Source organism: Pan paniscus, chromosome X, assembly GCF_029289425.2.
Source record: "Pan paniscus chromosome X, NHGRI_mPanPan1-v2.0_pri, whole genome shotgun sequence".
In the NCBI taxonomy this organism is placed as follows: Eukaryota; Metazoa; Chordata; class Mammalia; order Primates; family Hominidae; genus Pan; species Pan paniscus.
In genome coordinates this window covers 106,103,954-106,119,436 of record NC_073272.2, presented here as the reverse complement: position 1 = coordinate 106,119,436, position 15,483 = coordinate 106,103,954, and the positions used below count along the sequence as shown (strand labels likewise).

At 34.0% G+C, this 15,483-nt stretch overlaps 1 protein-coding gene across 2 annotated transcripts in view; it reads right to left on the bottom strand.

Moving 5' to 3' along the window:
* Positions 1 to 15,483, bottom strand: part of RADX (RPA1 related single stranded DNA binding protein, X-linked) — a 67,326-nt gene that overhangs the window by 45,418 nt on the left and 6,425 nt on the right. For both annotated transcript variants that reach the window (XM_003819663.4, XM_063601895.1), the window contains exons 2-6: positions 10,983 to 11,125; positions 8,497 to 8,689; positions 1,022 to 1,130; positions 729 to 820; positions 500 to 622 (exon numbers count right to left, since the gene is read on the bottom strand). In XM_003819663.4, the coding sequence (XP_003819711.1) occupies positions 500 to 622; positions 729 to 820; positions 1,022 to 1,130; positions 8,497 to 8,689; positions 10,983 to 11,125 (660 nt within the window). The remainder of the gene's footprint in view (positions 1 to 499; positions 623 to 728; positions 821 to 1,021; positions 1,131 to 8,496; positions 8,690 to 10,982; positions 11,126 to 15,483) is intronic.

Genomic DNA, 15,483 nt, shown 5'->3' with positions numbered 1-15,483 from the left:
ACCAGCCGGTATAAATAACACTACCAACTTACTTGAATAATTTAATATTCGACCAGAACCATACTTACCATTGTTATTATGTAATTACATAGTCCACCAATCTTCTACCAATTAATGCTATATAAGTCTTCGATGTCTTTAATGTGGTCTACTTACATCAATTTCCAAATGTATAAAAAGGGAATTGACTGCCCATGTTTTAGTCTTACTGAAATTTAAGGATTTTTTTAATGCATGGAATTTTTACAATGAGAATTGATAAGAGGACCTGTTTTCTGAAAAACTGGTTTCAATCCCAAGTTAATTCTGAACAGACAACCAACGGGTTGTTAATGTCTATAAAAAACAATATTAATATAGAAAAGATTTAAACATGCTGTCAGACTGCTTGAATTGCCAACTCAATGTCACCCTACTTCTGTAAGTCAGTTTACTCTACATTTTTAAAGTTAATTCTCCTACTTCCAAACATAAAATAAAAATATTAAAAATCGCTTACTTGGGTAAATATTTTCAAAGATTTCTGGCTGCGATGTTGAAAACAGTTCCACTATAAATGGTTGTTCTGAAGTACCGTCAGCAATGTGAATCCAGCGATATGACCAAAAATCTTCACGGTTTTCTATATGGATAGAATATTAAAATAAATGAAGGTAACTGTTATATACATATGAACACAAAATTATTCACTGAAATACTTTTTATGATTTTCAATTTTAAAAGCTTACCTTTCTTTTTTGACCGCTGGACCCTTCCTACAAAAACTAAAAGGCCAATAACATCACAGATGCAATTTTCTGGCATATCATCCAGTTCTGACCTAAAAAGGTAAAATCACTAAATTAATATTTTATTTTTAAACAGTGAAAAAGCATTCTACAATTATTATTTTGAAAATGTATATCTACATAATTGCTATAGCTTAATTCTGGGTAGATTTTGAGCAAATTATAATGCATTGTTTTTCAGTAACCAAGACTGAAGATTAATATTTAAGACATTTTACAAGAAACTATTTTACCTTGTGGTAAATCGGTGATTTAGCTTTGGCAGTCTCCATTCTGGTTTCACCTGCTTTTCTGGAATGATAATTATATTTGTTGGGGGATCTCGAAGATTCAGGCAGATTTCTGAAAAATAAATATATTAATTTAATATGCTATTTAATACACACCAAAGAATATACATGAATATATATTAAAAAGCAAAATAGTAGACTGAACATTTTGAACCCACCACTAAACTCAAGAACTAGACTATTATCAGTGTTCTTCTACCTCCATTATCACATCCACTTATCTCTCCACCACAGTTTAAAAAGTTTAACCACACTTTGAGAACTTTGTGTTCTATCATTTCTTTAACTTAAAAAGGGTTTTATCACTTTGCCCAGACAAAATCCTATTTGGCTTTGTTTTTGAACTTCATATGAGTGAAATTATATTCTGCATTTTATGACTACTTTTTTCACTCAACATTATATTAATAAAATTCATCCATGTAGCTGCATATAGCAGTTTTCTTGTCATTTCCACAGCTGAATAATGTTCCAGTGTGTTAATATACTACAATTTATTAACTAAAATTTATTTATCCATTATTGTGTTAATGGACATCTGGATTATTTCCAGGTTTTTACTATTATACATAAGGTTGTTTAAAAATTTTTGTATATGTCTCCCTGTGCACACAGGCAACTGTTTTTCTAAGGTATTATATGTAGGTGCAAAAATGCTGGATTATGTGATATGTAAATGTTCAGCTCTATAGCATAATCCCTAATCATTTTAAGTAATGAGCCTATTTGTGTTTCTACCAGCAATGTGTAAAAATTCCCATTGATACACATCCTCTCCAAACCTTGGTATTGTCAACTAACTTTCTTTCTTTCTTTTCTCTTTTTCTTTCTTTTCTTTTTTTCTTTCTTTCTTTTCTTTCTTTCTTTCTTTCTTTCTTTCTTTCTTTCTTTCTTTCTTTCTTTCTCTTTCTTTCTTTCTTCTTTCTTTCTCTCTCTTTCTCTCTCTCTCTCTCCCTCCCTCCCTTCCTTCCTTTCTTCCTTCTTTCTTTCCTTCTTTCTTTTTTTTTTTTGACAGGGCCTTACTCTGTTGCCCAGGCTGGAGTGTAGTGGCACAATCATACAATCATGGCTCACTGCAGCCTTGAACTCCTGGGCTCAAGCAATCCTCCTGCCTTAGCCTCCTGAGTAGCTAGAATCATCATGTCCAGCTAATTTTTGTAATTTTTGGTAGAGATGGGGGGGTCTTATGTTGCCCAGGCTGATCTTGAACTCCTGGCCTCAAGGCTTCCTCCAGAATCAGCCTCCCAGAGCACTTAGGTCTCAGGTGTGAGCCACTGCACATGGTCAAATTTGGTACTTTTGGCCAATCTAGTGATATGACAATTTGTTGTGATCCTATTTTGTATTTCCCTTAGTACTAATCATATTGAACAACATTTCATATACTTATGGTTCATATATGCATTCTCTTCTGTGAAATGCCTTGGTCTTTTGCCCATTGTTCTATTGAATTGTTGAATTGTCTTTTAAAAATTTGCAAGAGTTGTTTATATGTTGGATATTAATTCTTCATTGATTATGTAGTGGCAAATACAATCTTTACCCAGTTTATTTATCTCTACTTATTTATTTAAGGCTTTCTTAATGTCTTCCAATAATGTGTCATAATCATCTCCACACAGGTCTTACACATCTTCTCTTACATTTATTTCTAGACATCTTATAGTTATTGTTGACAATGTCAATGATGTTTTCAAGTTATAATTTCTAACTCTTTATTATTGGAGTATACATAATCAGTTGACTTCTTTTGTAGCTTTGCTAATATCTTATTACTTTTAATTTTTATTTTTAAAAACTTTTATTTTAGGTTCAGGGGCATATGTGCAGGTTTGTTATATAGGTAAACTCATGTCACGGGGGTTTGTTGTACAGATTATTTTGTCACCCAGGTACTAAGCCTAGTACTCGATAGTTATTTTTTCTGATCCTCTCCCTCTTCCCACCCTCCACTTTCAAGTAGGCCACAGTGTGTGCTGTTCCCCTCTTTGTGTTCTCATCATTTAGCTCCTGCTTGTAAGTGAGAACATGTGGTATTTGGTTTTTTGTTCCTGCATTAGTTTGGTAAGGATAATAAATCCTATTTTTTTTAATACTTTGTGTTATTTTTTCTCTGTATAAAATTTAATTTGCGAGTAGTAACAGTCTTGCACTTTTCTTTAAAACCTTTATACCTTTAATTCATTTTGTCTTCTCACACTGGCTAGGACAGCCAGTACAACATTAAATAGAAATAGTAATAATAGGAGACATCCATTTTCCCCATTTTATAAAGGAATGTATCTAACTTTTACCCATTAAGAATTGTGTTTGCCGTTTGGTTTTGATTTTGTAAATACCCATTATTAGGTTTTTTTTTTTTTTTTTTTTTTTTTTTTTTGTAGTTGTTGTTGGTATTGCTCTGTCGCTCAGGCTGGAATGCAGTGGTGCAATCACGGCTCATTGAAGCCTCAACCTCCTGGGCTCAAGCAATCCTTTCTCCTCAGCTTCCTGAGTAGCTAGGACTACAGGTGCATGCCACCACAACTGGATAATTTTTTCTTTTTATTTGTAGAGACAGGGTCTTACTATGTTGCACAGGCTGGTCTCAAACACCTGGCTTCAAGTGATCTTCCTGCCTTGGCCTCCCAAAGTGCTGGAATTACAGGCATGAGCCACCATGCTCAGCCCCCTTACTTAGTTTAAGGAAGTTTCCTTCTCTTGCTATTTTCTTTTCTAAATTAATGAATAGTTGTAAAATTTTAATAAAAGCTTTTTGTGTATCTATTAAAATGCTCATTATCTAATTTGTAAAAATGGCGGGTGACACAGATTTTTATATGTAAAACCAATTTTGCATTGCTGAGGAAAAATGCAACCTACTCACAGTATGTGAACTTATTTTTTTTTACACATGATGCAGTTTGCCAATATTCCATTCAGAATATCTATATATATGTTTATATGTTAGTGGCTGAAGCTGACCTATAATTTTTCTCCTTCATACTATTCTTGTTTGGTTTTGATTATCACGGTTATATTGGAAGCAAAATATGAGTTTGAGAATATGCTTTCTAGTCTAGTCTCTGGAATAGGTTTAGAATGATATATTCCCTAAATGTTTGGTAGAATTTCTCTATAATATGATGTATGCCTGATATTTTCTTTGTGGGAAAAATTTAAACCTCTGATTCAATTCCTTTAATAGTTATAAAGCTATTTGGGCTTTTTTCTTCTTGGTTAGTTAAATTTTTCTAAGAACTTTCTGTGTAGCAAACAAGGCTTAAACCAGGATGAAGATATTTTATTTCTATTTCTGCCTATTACTAGTCATGTGAAAGCAAATATTCACTTTACCTTTATGAGTTTCAGTCTATTCATATATAAGCAAGCAAAGTTGTATTACATAATATTACCTTGCATCATAGTTTGCATATTCCGAAGTACTTTCATTGTCATAGTATCACTTAATTATATTCAAGGTCCCTTCCAGTTCTAAAATGCTAGGGTTCCGAATTAAAGAAATAGCCCCTGCCCGCCAAAATCAAAAATTCTTGTTACTATCATCAAATCAATATGCATTATGTAATACAGTCTGAAAATCTCAAGATTTTAAAGGGTGTATTATTTGTGTATGCCAGCTATGTACTATTTTGTAAAAGGTATACAGAATAATGTACAAAATTCAATATACAAAGTCATACACATCCAGCAAATAATATATCCTTTGTTTTGCAATAGAATTTCCATCTTTATAGATTTCCATTTATTCAGTCTTTTAAAAAAAATACGTTGGCTAGGCGCGGTGGCTCACGCCTGTATTACCAGCACTTCGGGAGACCGAGGCGGGTGGATCACTTGAGGTCAGGAGTTCAAGACCAGTCCGGCCAATATGGCAAAACCCTGTCTCTACTAAAAATACAAAAAGTAGCCTGGCATGGTGGTGGGCGCCTGTAATCCCAGCTACTCAGGCAGGAGAATCATTTGAACCCAGGAGGTGAAGGTTGCAGTGAGCCAAGTTTGCACCATGCCACTCCAGCCTGGGTGACATAGCAAGACTCCGTATCAAAAAAAAAAAAAAAATTCACATCTTAGTTCTAACTTGGAACTATGTGTGGAAATATGAAAAATAAACCAAGATAAATGACCCCAGTAGTTTTTCTTCCAACATGAACACCTAGAAGGCAGTGATGGTACCACAAATCCTTATTCCTTTACTGACCAACTCTCCTCCCACTATATACTGTTTCTCATTTATAATGCTCAGAACATTTAAACTCCACTGATATTTTTCCTAATCTCTGCTTAACACTTTCTCCCATGCAACACATTCTCCTACTTTACTGTCCATTCTTTCTTCAATTACATTTTTATTCATTTCCTTATCCTTTTTGTCTATGACATTTTTAATATGGTTTACTGTCATTAGTCTTTCATTTTACTCTAATTTGTTTATCTTACATAGCTGTCATCCCATTAGACTAATTTTTAAGAGTAGGACTGTATATTACTTACTTTTGCATCTCCTGTGCCTAACATGATTTACATAACTGCCTTTTTTTTCTCTTTAAAAGATAACTAATCACCTTCCAGCCAGGTGCAGTGGCTCACACGTGTAATCCTAGCATTTTGAGAGGCCGAGGCAGGTAGATCATTTGAGGTCAGGAGTTCGAGTACAGCCTGGCCAACATGGTGAAACCCCGTCTCTACTAAAAAAACAAAAATTAGCTGGGCTTGATGGCGTGTGCCTGTAATCCCAGCTACTTGAGAGGCTGAGGCAGGAGAATCGCTGGAACCCAGGAGGTGGAGGTTGCAGTGAGCCGAGATTGCACAACTGCACTCCAGCCTGGGTGACAAAGTGAGACTCTGTCTCAAAAAATAAATAAATAAATAAATAAAAACAATAAAAAAGATAGTCACCTTTCTACTCTGTTTCTATGGGATCAGCTTTGTAGATTCCACTTATGAGTTAGATCTTACAGTATTTGTCTTTCTGTGCCTGGCTTATTTCAATTAGCATAATGTTCTCCAAGAATCTAAAAAAGTCAATCTCATAGAAAAAGAGAGTAGAAAGATGGTTACCAGAGGCTGGGGAGTGAGTGGGGAGGGATAGGGAAAAACGAGATGTTGATCAAAGGGTACAAAATTTCAGTCAGATTGCAGAAATGTCTTAGGGATCTATCGCATTGGATGGTGACTACAGTTAATAATAATGTATTATATATTTCAAAATTGTGATAGATTCTTAATGTCCTTACCACAAAAAAGTGACAATTTGGTAAGGTGATGGATATGTTGATTGAGTCTTTCTACAATGTATATACACAGATCAAAACATCACACTAGACCCCATAAATATATTTTATTATTATTTGTCAATTAAAAATAAAGAACATGCTAGGATAAAAAGATCATTAGTCAGTTTCATGCAGGTAATGTTTAAAGATCATAAAGCCATAGTTCCCAACCTTGACTGTACCTTTGGGATCAGCTGAGGAGATTTAAACCCATAGCAATGCCTTGGTCCCATTCTCAGAGTAATTAAATCAGAATCTCTGAGGGTGGGGCACCAGTGGCTCTTTAAAGCTCCCCAAGTGATTTCAATATACAGCCAGAGTTGTAATCCACTTACACATGTAGGCTAGGCAAACTACAGGCTGCAGATGGCTGCAAGTTTTTGTAAATAAATATTTATTGGAATATTGCCATATACATTCCTTTACATACATATGGCTGCCTTCAGTCTACAAAGGCAGAGCTGAGAAGCTGAAACAGAGACCATATGGCCTGCAAAGCCTAAAATATTTACTACTTGGCGCTTTACAGAAATAGTCTATTGCTTCCTAAAAAAAGAGGGCAAAAGTCCTGTTACTTATCAAAAATATAAGGAAGAAAATAGAGACTGCTGCTAACATTAATAAGAAGTAATACTGTTTTAAAGACCAAAAGGTACATTTTAAATATATTATCACCAACGCTAACATTACTAAGAAGTAAAACTGTTTTAAAGACCAAAAGGTACATTTTAAATATATTATCACCAAGGCTATCATTTATAAAAATAATTTCTGTATCTGCAATTACTTACTTGAAAGCATAAATAATTTCTCATACCTTAGAGAGTTTCCATTATGAAAATCTGGTCCTATAATTCTATATAGCAGAGGTAGCATGCTGTAAATCAGCGTCCTCTTGCCAACTTTTACTGTGTTTTCTTAGTAAGTCACAATATCTCTATCAGTTTAGTTCCTCACCTTTCTATAGCAAAAACTAATGAGGTAATAGACTGTGTGTACCAGACTACCTAGGTAATAACTTCTTCATCTAGCAAGATCTGACCAATGTCTGCAAAATGCTTAAGATTTTAATAAATAATCATATAAGGTTTTTGCAAATAAACACAAGTTTAAGAAAACAATGAACAACTGCTACCTTTATCTGAATATTCTCTAAGTAATTAAGCTTAATGGATTAGCTGGGGAATTTAGAATACACAGAAATTCAGGTTCAGAATAAAGGTATTATAAACCAAAAACAATATTTAAACTTAAGCAATGTAATCTACAATTCTTACAAATGAAAGTGAAAAAATCACGGTCATATCTAAAAACAATTATTTAATATATTAATCTTAATGGTCCAAAAATATTTGTGATGTCAATATACCAATACTAACTAGGAAAAGCCCTTTCAAGATTGCAGCAATTGGCAAAATTTGAATACTGACTATAGGTTAGGTATTAGTATTGTATCAATTTTAAATTTCCTGATTTTGGTAATTGTACTCAGATTATGTAATAGAATGCTCTTGTTATTAGAAAATATACGCTGAAATATTAATGAAGTGTTTAGGCTTAAAGGGGTATGTGGCTGCCACTTTCTCTTACTGGATCACAAGGAATATATATACATACATATGTGTGTATGTGTGTGTGTGTGTAAAGATATGTATATGTATGAAGAGAGATATATAATGATAAAGCAAAGGTAAATGCTAGTAATTGTTGAATATGCATAAAGGGTATATGGGAGTTCTCTATACCATTCTTTCAACTTTTATGTAAGTCTGAAATTATTTCAAAAAGTAAACAGAAGTTCTTTTTAGATAGCACCTACTAGTAAGTGCAAAATATATTCGTTATTAACTTAATATTATATGACCAAAAATAAAATAAAACAAAATAAGTACAATCCAAGTGGAGCTCATTCTTCAATCAACAATAAATGTCTCAGATAATTTTTCTTAATAAATAAAATAATAAATAGGTATTTTTATTAGGTTATGTGATTGCTTGAAAATTTTATGGACAAATAAATTTAAAGGTTTCATAGGTTCTAACAGCTTCAGTAATTTTTATGGTCTTTTTTCCTAATATGGTACGTTGCAAATTTATATAAACAAAACAGCGATAAGACAACAAATTCATTGAATACTTAACCCATTGTAGAAATTAGTTTGATCTGTGGATCCACGGGGACAGGCTGTATTCTGAATGGGTAACTCTTTTTAACAGAATAGTCTTGAAGCAGAAGAACTAAACCAACCCGCAAACTTTTATACCACTCAGGACACAGGGCATTCCACATAATCACTGACACTGTGCCTGAACTGTCAGCAACTTCCAAAAAGGTCTAGAAAGAAAATGAGTAAAAGCACATACATATTTGTCACTTTTATCTGTACAGATAATATATAGCATATTATTTGTGATCATTTAGAGTGATGGAAAATAACAGCTAAATTTTAATTATTTATTAATAATGATTCAGTTGTCAATTCTGCTAATATTGATCATCTAAAGATTAGAGATAGAGAAATGTATTGAGGTGGAAAGTATTTGGAGTTTTTCTCAGTATTAAAATACAGTGACAGACAACTTCAGTTCTGCCTAAAAGGCAGTCCGTAAAGTGTTTTCTAATTCTTAATTTCTTCTTAAATAATGATGTTATATTCTCAGACCCTTTCTCTAAATGATGAATATACATTTTGGGTAATTCATTCCTTTATTCATTAAACATTTACTGAATCCATATTCCAGACATTATGTTAGGCCCTGGAATGCAGAGATGAATCAAACATTGTACCTAATAATAATAGCTAAAATATATATAGGACTTGCTATGTGCCTGGAACATAGGTAAATCCTTTACTAATTCAATCCTCACATCAATCCTGTAAGGTAAGTACAATTAGTATCCATATTTTACAGATGAGTAAACTGAGGCTTTAAAAGGATAAATAATTTTCCCTACATCATAAAGGTAAGAAATGGTAAACAGAGCTGAAACTTGAATTCAGTTCATATGACCACAGGGCATGCACTCTTAAGCACTATTAGATACTTCTTCCCTACAGTCAGGGAGCACACAGTAGAGTAAGATTAGCAAATCTATTAACAGGTATGTGTAACTGGGTTATGCATGCTCTGATAGACCTATGTAAGGGCATATAGTGGGGTCCTGAGTAGCATGTAGTTGATTCTCCCAGTGACAAGGCATATGGGTATACATGGAAAGACTTAAATCAGAGGTAAGCACTGAACTGAATCTTAAAGATGGCTTTGCCAATCTGATGAGAAGTGAGAGGAAGAGGATTCTAGGCAGAAGAAACAACGTGAGCAGAGGTATGAAAGGTAGAAAACAATTGGTTACTGTTAGAAAATTCCAGGTAGGGCAATTTGGTTAGTGTGAAGCATAGAGAGCTCAGGAAGAGATGAGACTGGAGAGGCAAGCAAGGGCGAAATGATGGAGGCACAAAGAGGTAGGAAGGCAACAAATAAGCGGAGTTAAAAAATCAGGGAGGAAAGTATTGCAACAATGAGAAGGCAAAAAACTATCGGGGAATGACTGAATAATTTATGATAGAATGTGCTAAAAAGATATAACTGTAAAGTATTATGGATGAAGAATTTTAAGTGATATAAGAAAATATTTAAGAAAATGTTAAACGACACAAAATTGTATGCACAATATGGTTCCCATTTTGTAAAATAATGTAATGTGATATATGATATACACACTCACATGAAATATATAATACATCTACATATGCACATATATGTGATATATATGATTAAATATCATAGATATGTGTATGTATATATATATGATATGCTTGTATATGTGTATATATGTGATTTACAGACACACAAGAAAGGGAATAAAACACACCATGTTAACAGTGGCTCTCTCTGAGTGGTAAGATCTTCAAACAGCTTTCTACATTTTCCAAATTCCCTACAATAAGCATGTATAACTTTCATAATAAAAGTTTAATGAAACATCTAAAATAGTTCTTGATATCATGGGAAAGTACAATATAATATTAAGTAAGAAAAAAATAGAACACAAACATATCAAGAAAGTAGAGCTCATGAGCATTATATGGCACAGAGAGTCAAGACAATAGAGAAGTATCACACAGATTTGACAATTAGAGTTACTAGTGAATGATAAGCTAAGGAAAAAAGCCAAGCTAACTGTGTTGAGAAATGGGAGGCAAGAAAGTAAAAACATCTAGTGTAGACTACTTCTTCAAGAAGCTTACCTGAAGAGAAAGATAGGGAATAGAAGAGTCATAAGGCCAAAGGAGATTCTTTTCTTTTTTTAAATGGGAGACTAGAGTATGTTTATATATTGGCACAGAAAGCATAGGTGAGAAGAAAAGGTTGAAGGAAAATAAAAAGGTGGGAAGGAGACCAGCTGGATCAGGGAAATAAAGGGCACCAATACAGAAATAATTCCTTTTTGTACAATAAATTATGCAGAAAAATACTTTATAATATACATTTATGTACATTTAAAAATTATTACATTGAACTTATGAAATGTTATTTAAATGAACAGGTTATCATACTATGGAGTGAGGTGTGTAAGTTATAATTTATAACTTTTAAATTAACATATGATATCTTATTACTTGTACCTGATATGGTTCAATCATCTTTTTATCAGGTTTTCCATAGTATCGCAGTTTTGATTTATGTAAGATCCTCACAAGCAATGCAGGAAAATTTCTTCTGTTAGTCCAGGTCATTTCCAGATGAGAAAGGGAAATTATTTTGGTATCTAGAATATAAAAAAGAGGAAAGAAATCCTGTTTAACATGTAATGGTAACTTCAAAGATCTATTTTAATGGTTAAAAATAGTAGCTTGATCATACCTAAAGTGACTCCTTCTTGCCAGCTAAACCTTGTCAGCTAAGTCTATTACCTCTCATAAACTACATTTGATCCCTAATATTAACAGCTGAAATATATATAGGGCTTACTATGTGCCTGGAACGTAGGTAAACACCTATATTAACCAACACGTTGTCCCACCTAGAATGGCCTCCATCTTACCAAACCATTTAATAACTTCCTGGAAAACCTGGATTTAAACTCACCTCCCTTAAGCTATTTTGTGAAAAAAAAAACCTCAATGTCATGGAATATTTTTCCCATTACTAAGCACTTATATATTTAATTTATAGAAATGGGCCAGGTGCAGTGGCTAATGCCTATAATCTGAGCACTTCAGGAGGGCGAGACCATCAGCTTGCTTGTGCCGAGGAGTTTGAGACCAGCCTGGGCAACATGGCAAAACCCCCATGTCTCTCCAAAAAGACAAAAATTAGCTGGGCCTGGTGGCATGTGCCTATAGCTCCAGCTACTCAAGAGGCTGAAGTGGGAGGATCACCTGAGCCCAGGCAGCTGAGCTCACTGCAGCCAGGCTGCAGTGAACCATGATCACACCACTGCATTCCAGCCTGAGCAACTGAGAGTCTGTCTCAAGAAAAAAAAAAAAAAACATAGAATTGTTTTATTACACATTTTTGTATTGCCTTCACCTCAGTTTCATATGTATAAATTCTATCTCCCGCAAACATGACAGACATGGCCCTGTATCAGGACCTTTGCAATTGCTGTCTTCCCTTTATATATCCAAGTGACTTTCTCCCTCCTCTCTTCAAGTTTTGCTCAAATATCACCTTCTCAGTGATATTATCCCTAACCATCCTATTAAAAACTGACCCCTTATCCTCCATTCCACTTTACTTTTCTACATTGCACTTACTATCTTCTCATATGCCATATAATTTACTTAGAAACGTTTTTATCTGCAAGCTTGCTGGCAAGTTCAAAAACTGCTAAAAAGCTATTCATCAACTTAAAGAATTAATTTGTAATACTGATGTATTCTTCCTTGGATTAAGAGAGGTTCCACCTGCAATTGTCTCCACATTTTTCTCTCTCACAGCCCACAGTTTCAACTATTAAGACTTGAATTTGCATTAGTACCAGTATTTCTTTTGCTAAGGGTCCCTTCATTTCTAGCTTTGTTCAAATAATTTTTTACCTAGTCAACATTTTTGACACAAAAATCACACTTGTAATTTCTTTTTAATAAGGGATTAAGTGGTATTATATAATTATGTCTATACTATAAAACACACACAATTTTTAGTATTAGGATACTCTGTAATTTTCCTTCCAGATTCTCCCAATAGATTACTATCCCAGGATCACAGGTCCTAACATTTGATCTGATATAATTAAGTGATTTCATTTCAACGTCAGATGAATCTCAGATCAGCTTTGAGTTGTCTGGGATGTACATGGAACATTCTTGATCAATAAAGGCACATAGAGCTCCTTTATTGTCTGGAATAAATTCAAGAGCTACATAGTTTTGTAAAAGCAGATTTCTAAGAGCCTCTGTTTCTGTTATAATTAGGTCCAGAGAGTTAGCTGTAATCAGACATCTTTCTGGTTAACATTTTTCCCAGTTAGGGTTTTTAACTCACAAACTTCATGGAATACACATTTTATCTCTCAAATCTAAAAAAGAATTAGAGGCTGTTTACAGACAATGAAGAATTTGTGTAAATTCATAGTAATAAATGTGTTCATTATCAAAAAAGAAATAATGAAAATAAACTGGTTATTCAATATGCAATAGAACAGTGATTCTCAAAATGTTTTGGTCTCAGGATCCCTATACATTCTTAAAAATTATTGAAGATCTTGAAGAGCTATTTTTTTTTCTTTTGTTAAGATGGAGTCTCACTCTGTTGCTCAGGCTGGAGTGCTGTGGTGTGATCTCAGCTCACTGCAACCTCCACCTCCCGGGTTTAAGTGATTCTCCTGCCTCAGCCTCCTGAGTAGCTGGGACTATAAGCATGCACCACAATGCCCGGCTAACTTTTGTATTTTTTAGTAGAGACGGGGTTTCACCATGTTGGCCAGGCTGGTCTCGAACTCCTGACCTCAAGTGATCCGCCTGCCTCAGACTCCCAAAGTGCTGAGATTACAAGCGTGAGCCACCGTGCCCATCCTGAAGAGCTTTTTACTGTACTATAAAGTAGACTAAGAATTTTTTAAATGATCAATTCATTAAAAATAGCAATAATAAACTAATATGTATAATTATAAATAACATTTTTTTGGAAAAATGACTATATTTTCCAAAACCAAAAAATAATGTAGTGAGAAGCGTGGCATTGTTTTGCATTTCTGCAAATCTTGTTAGTATCTAGCTTAATAAATGACAGGTGGATATTCATATCTTCTTTGATACTCAGTTTGCTTTTATGTCATACGTCATTTAGCCCCTGGAAAACTACACTGTACACTTGCGAGAGCATAAGAGTGAAAAAAGGTAAGTAAAGCCTTAGTATTGTGAAAATAGCTTTGACCTCATGAATCCTCTGAAAATGTCTTGGGGCACCACTAGAGGTCCCTGGACCATACCGTAAAAATCATAGCAGAAGAATAAATCTAAGGAATGCAGAAGGAATAAAAATTAAAGCTAAAAATAATGAATCAGAAAACACTATACCACAATAAAAAATAGAATTGATAAATTCAATTCTCTGGAAAAATTAATAAAAAGGTAAATCTTTGGCAAGTCTAATCATGAAAAAGAAAACAAAAATGTAATACTCAGAATGTAAACAACTATACACACAAATAAAAATTGTTAAAAGATTATTATGTATGATTTTATATCAATAAATTTGAAAAGATCAGTGAAATAGATAATTTCTTAGAAAAATATGAATTACCACTATTGCCATAAGAAGCAAAAGAAAACCAAACTAGGTCCTTAACCGTGGAAGAAAAGAAAAAAGTTTATGAATGATGGCTTCCAAAACTGGCAGCAGGTTCACATTGTTTTCTAAGAAAATTCTAACAAATTTCAAAGAACAGCTCTTTCCCTGAGCTATAAATTGTCCCAGAGCCTAATAAAGTATAGAAATTGTACCACTTTGCTTTATAAACTTAGAACAATCCTGAAAAATTCCAACAGAAATAGTACAAGAAAGAAAACTATAAACCAAAAATCAGTTATGATGGCAAAAATCCTAAATACAATACTTATTTAGAAGCATGCACAAAGACAACTGTGCCATGATCAAGTGGAGTCCTAAATATCTTCTCTTATTCAGTAGGGGTGTATTATTTTGAATAATTCTGGAGACGGAAACAGAAATGTAAGTTTAAATAATTTTGTTAAAACATTAATACATGTACCCCATATATATCTACACCTACTATGTACCCATAAAATTTTTAAAAAAAACATTCAGTAACAACTAGGAGACTAGGAGAATACAAATACAATGTATGATTTCCAAACTACTAGAAGAAAAAGAAAATTTTAATCCGGCAAAAGTAAAAAAAAAAAATAAGGTGGCATATGGTAAACATAAAGTAGAATTTCAAGAACAGGTACAAACACCATTATTCACATTAAATTTAGATAAATTAAATTGATCTCTTAAAAGAAAAATAATTGGTTTGGATCAAAAGGCAGTCTTAGCTATATACTTTTTAAAAGAGACAACCCTAAAACAAAATGGAAATAAAGGGATGGACAAGCATACACTAAGGCCAGTGGTTCTCTTTTTTTATTTTTTGAGACAAGGTCTCACTCTTTTGGTCCAGGCTGGAGTGCAGTGGCATGATCAAGGCTCAGTGCAGCCTCAACCTCCCGGACTCAGGCTCCCCCCACTCCACCCCTGCACCAAGTAGCTGGGATTACAGGCACAAATTCATGCCCCGGCTAAGGTATTTTTATTAAAGATGGGGTTTCGCCATGTTGCCTCGGCTGGTCTAGGCTGGTCTGGACCTAGGCTGGTCTCAACATGGACTCTGAACTCAAGCAATCCGCTCGCCCTGGTCTCCCAAAATGCTAGGATTACAGGCATGAGCCACCGTGACCGGCTTGCCAGTGGTTCTCAAAGTGTGGTCTCTGTACCAACAGCATTGTTACCATCAGTGAACATGTTAGAAATGTAAATTCTAGGGCCCTACCCCAGACCTAATGAATCATACACTGGGAATGGTGGTCAGCAATCTGTATTTTGTTTTATTTCTGTATTTTTGCATTACTGAATTACTGTAGTCATTTTTTAAATAATTACACTCCAGCCTAACGG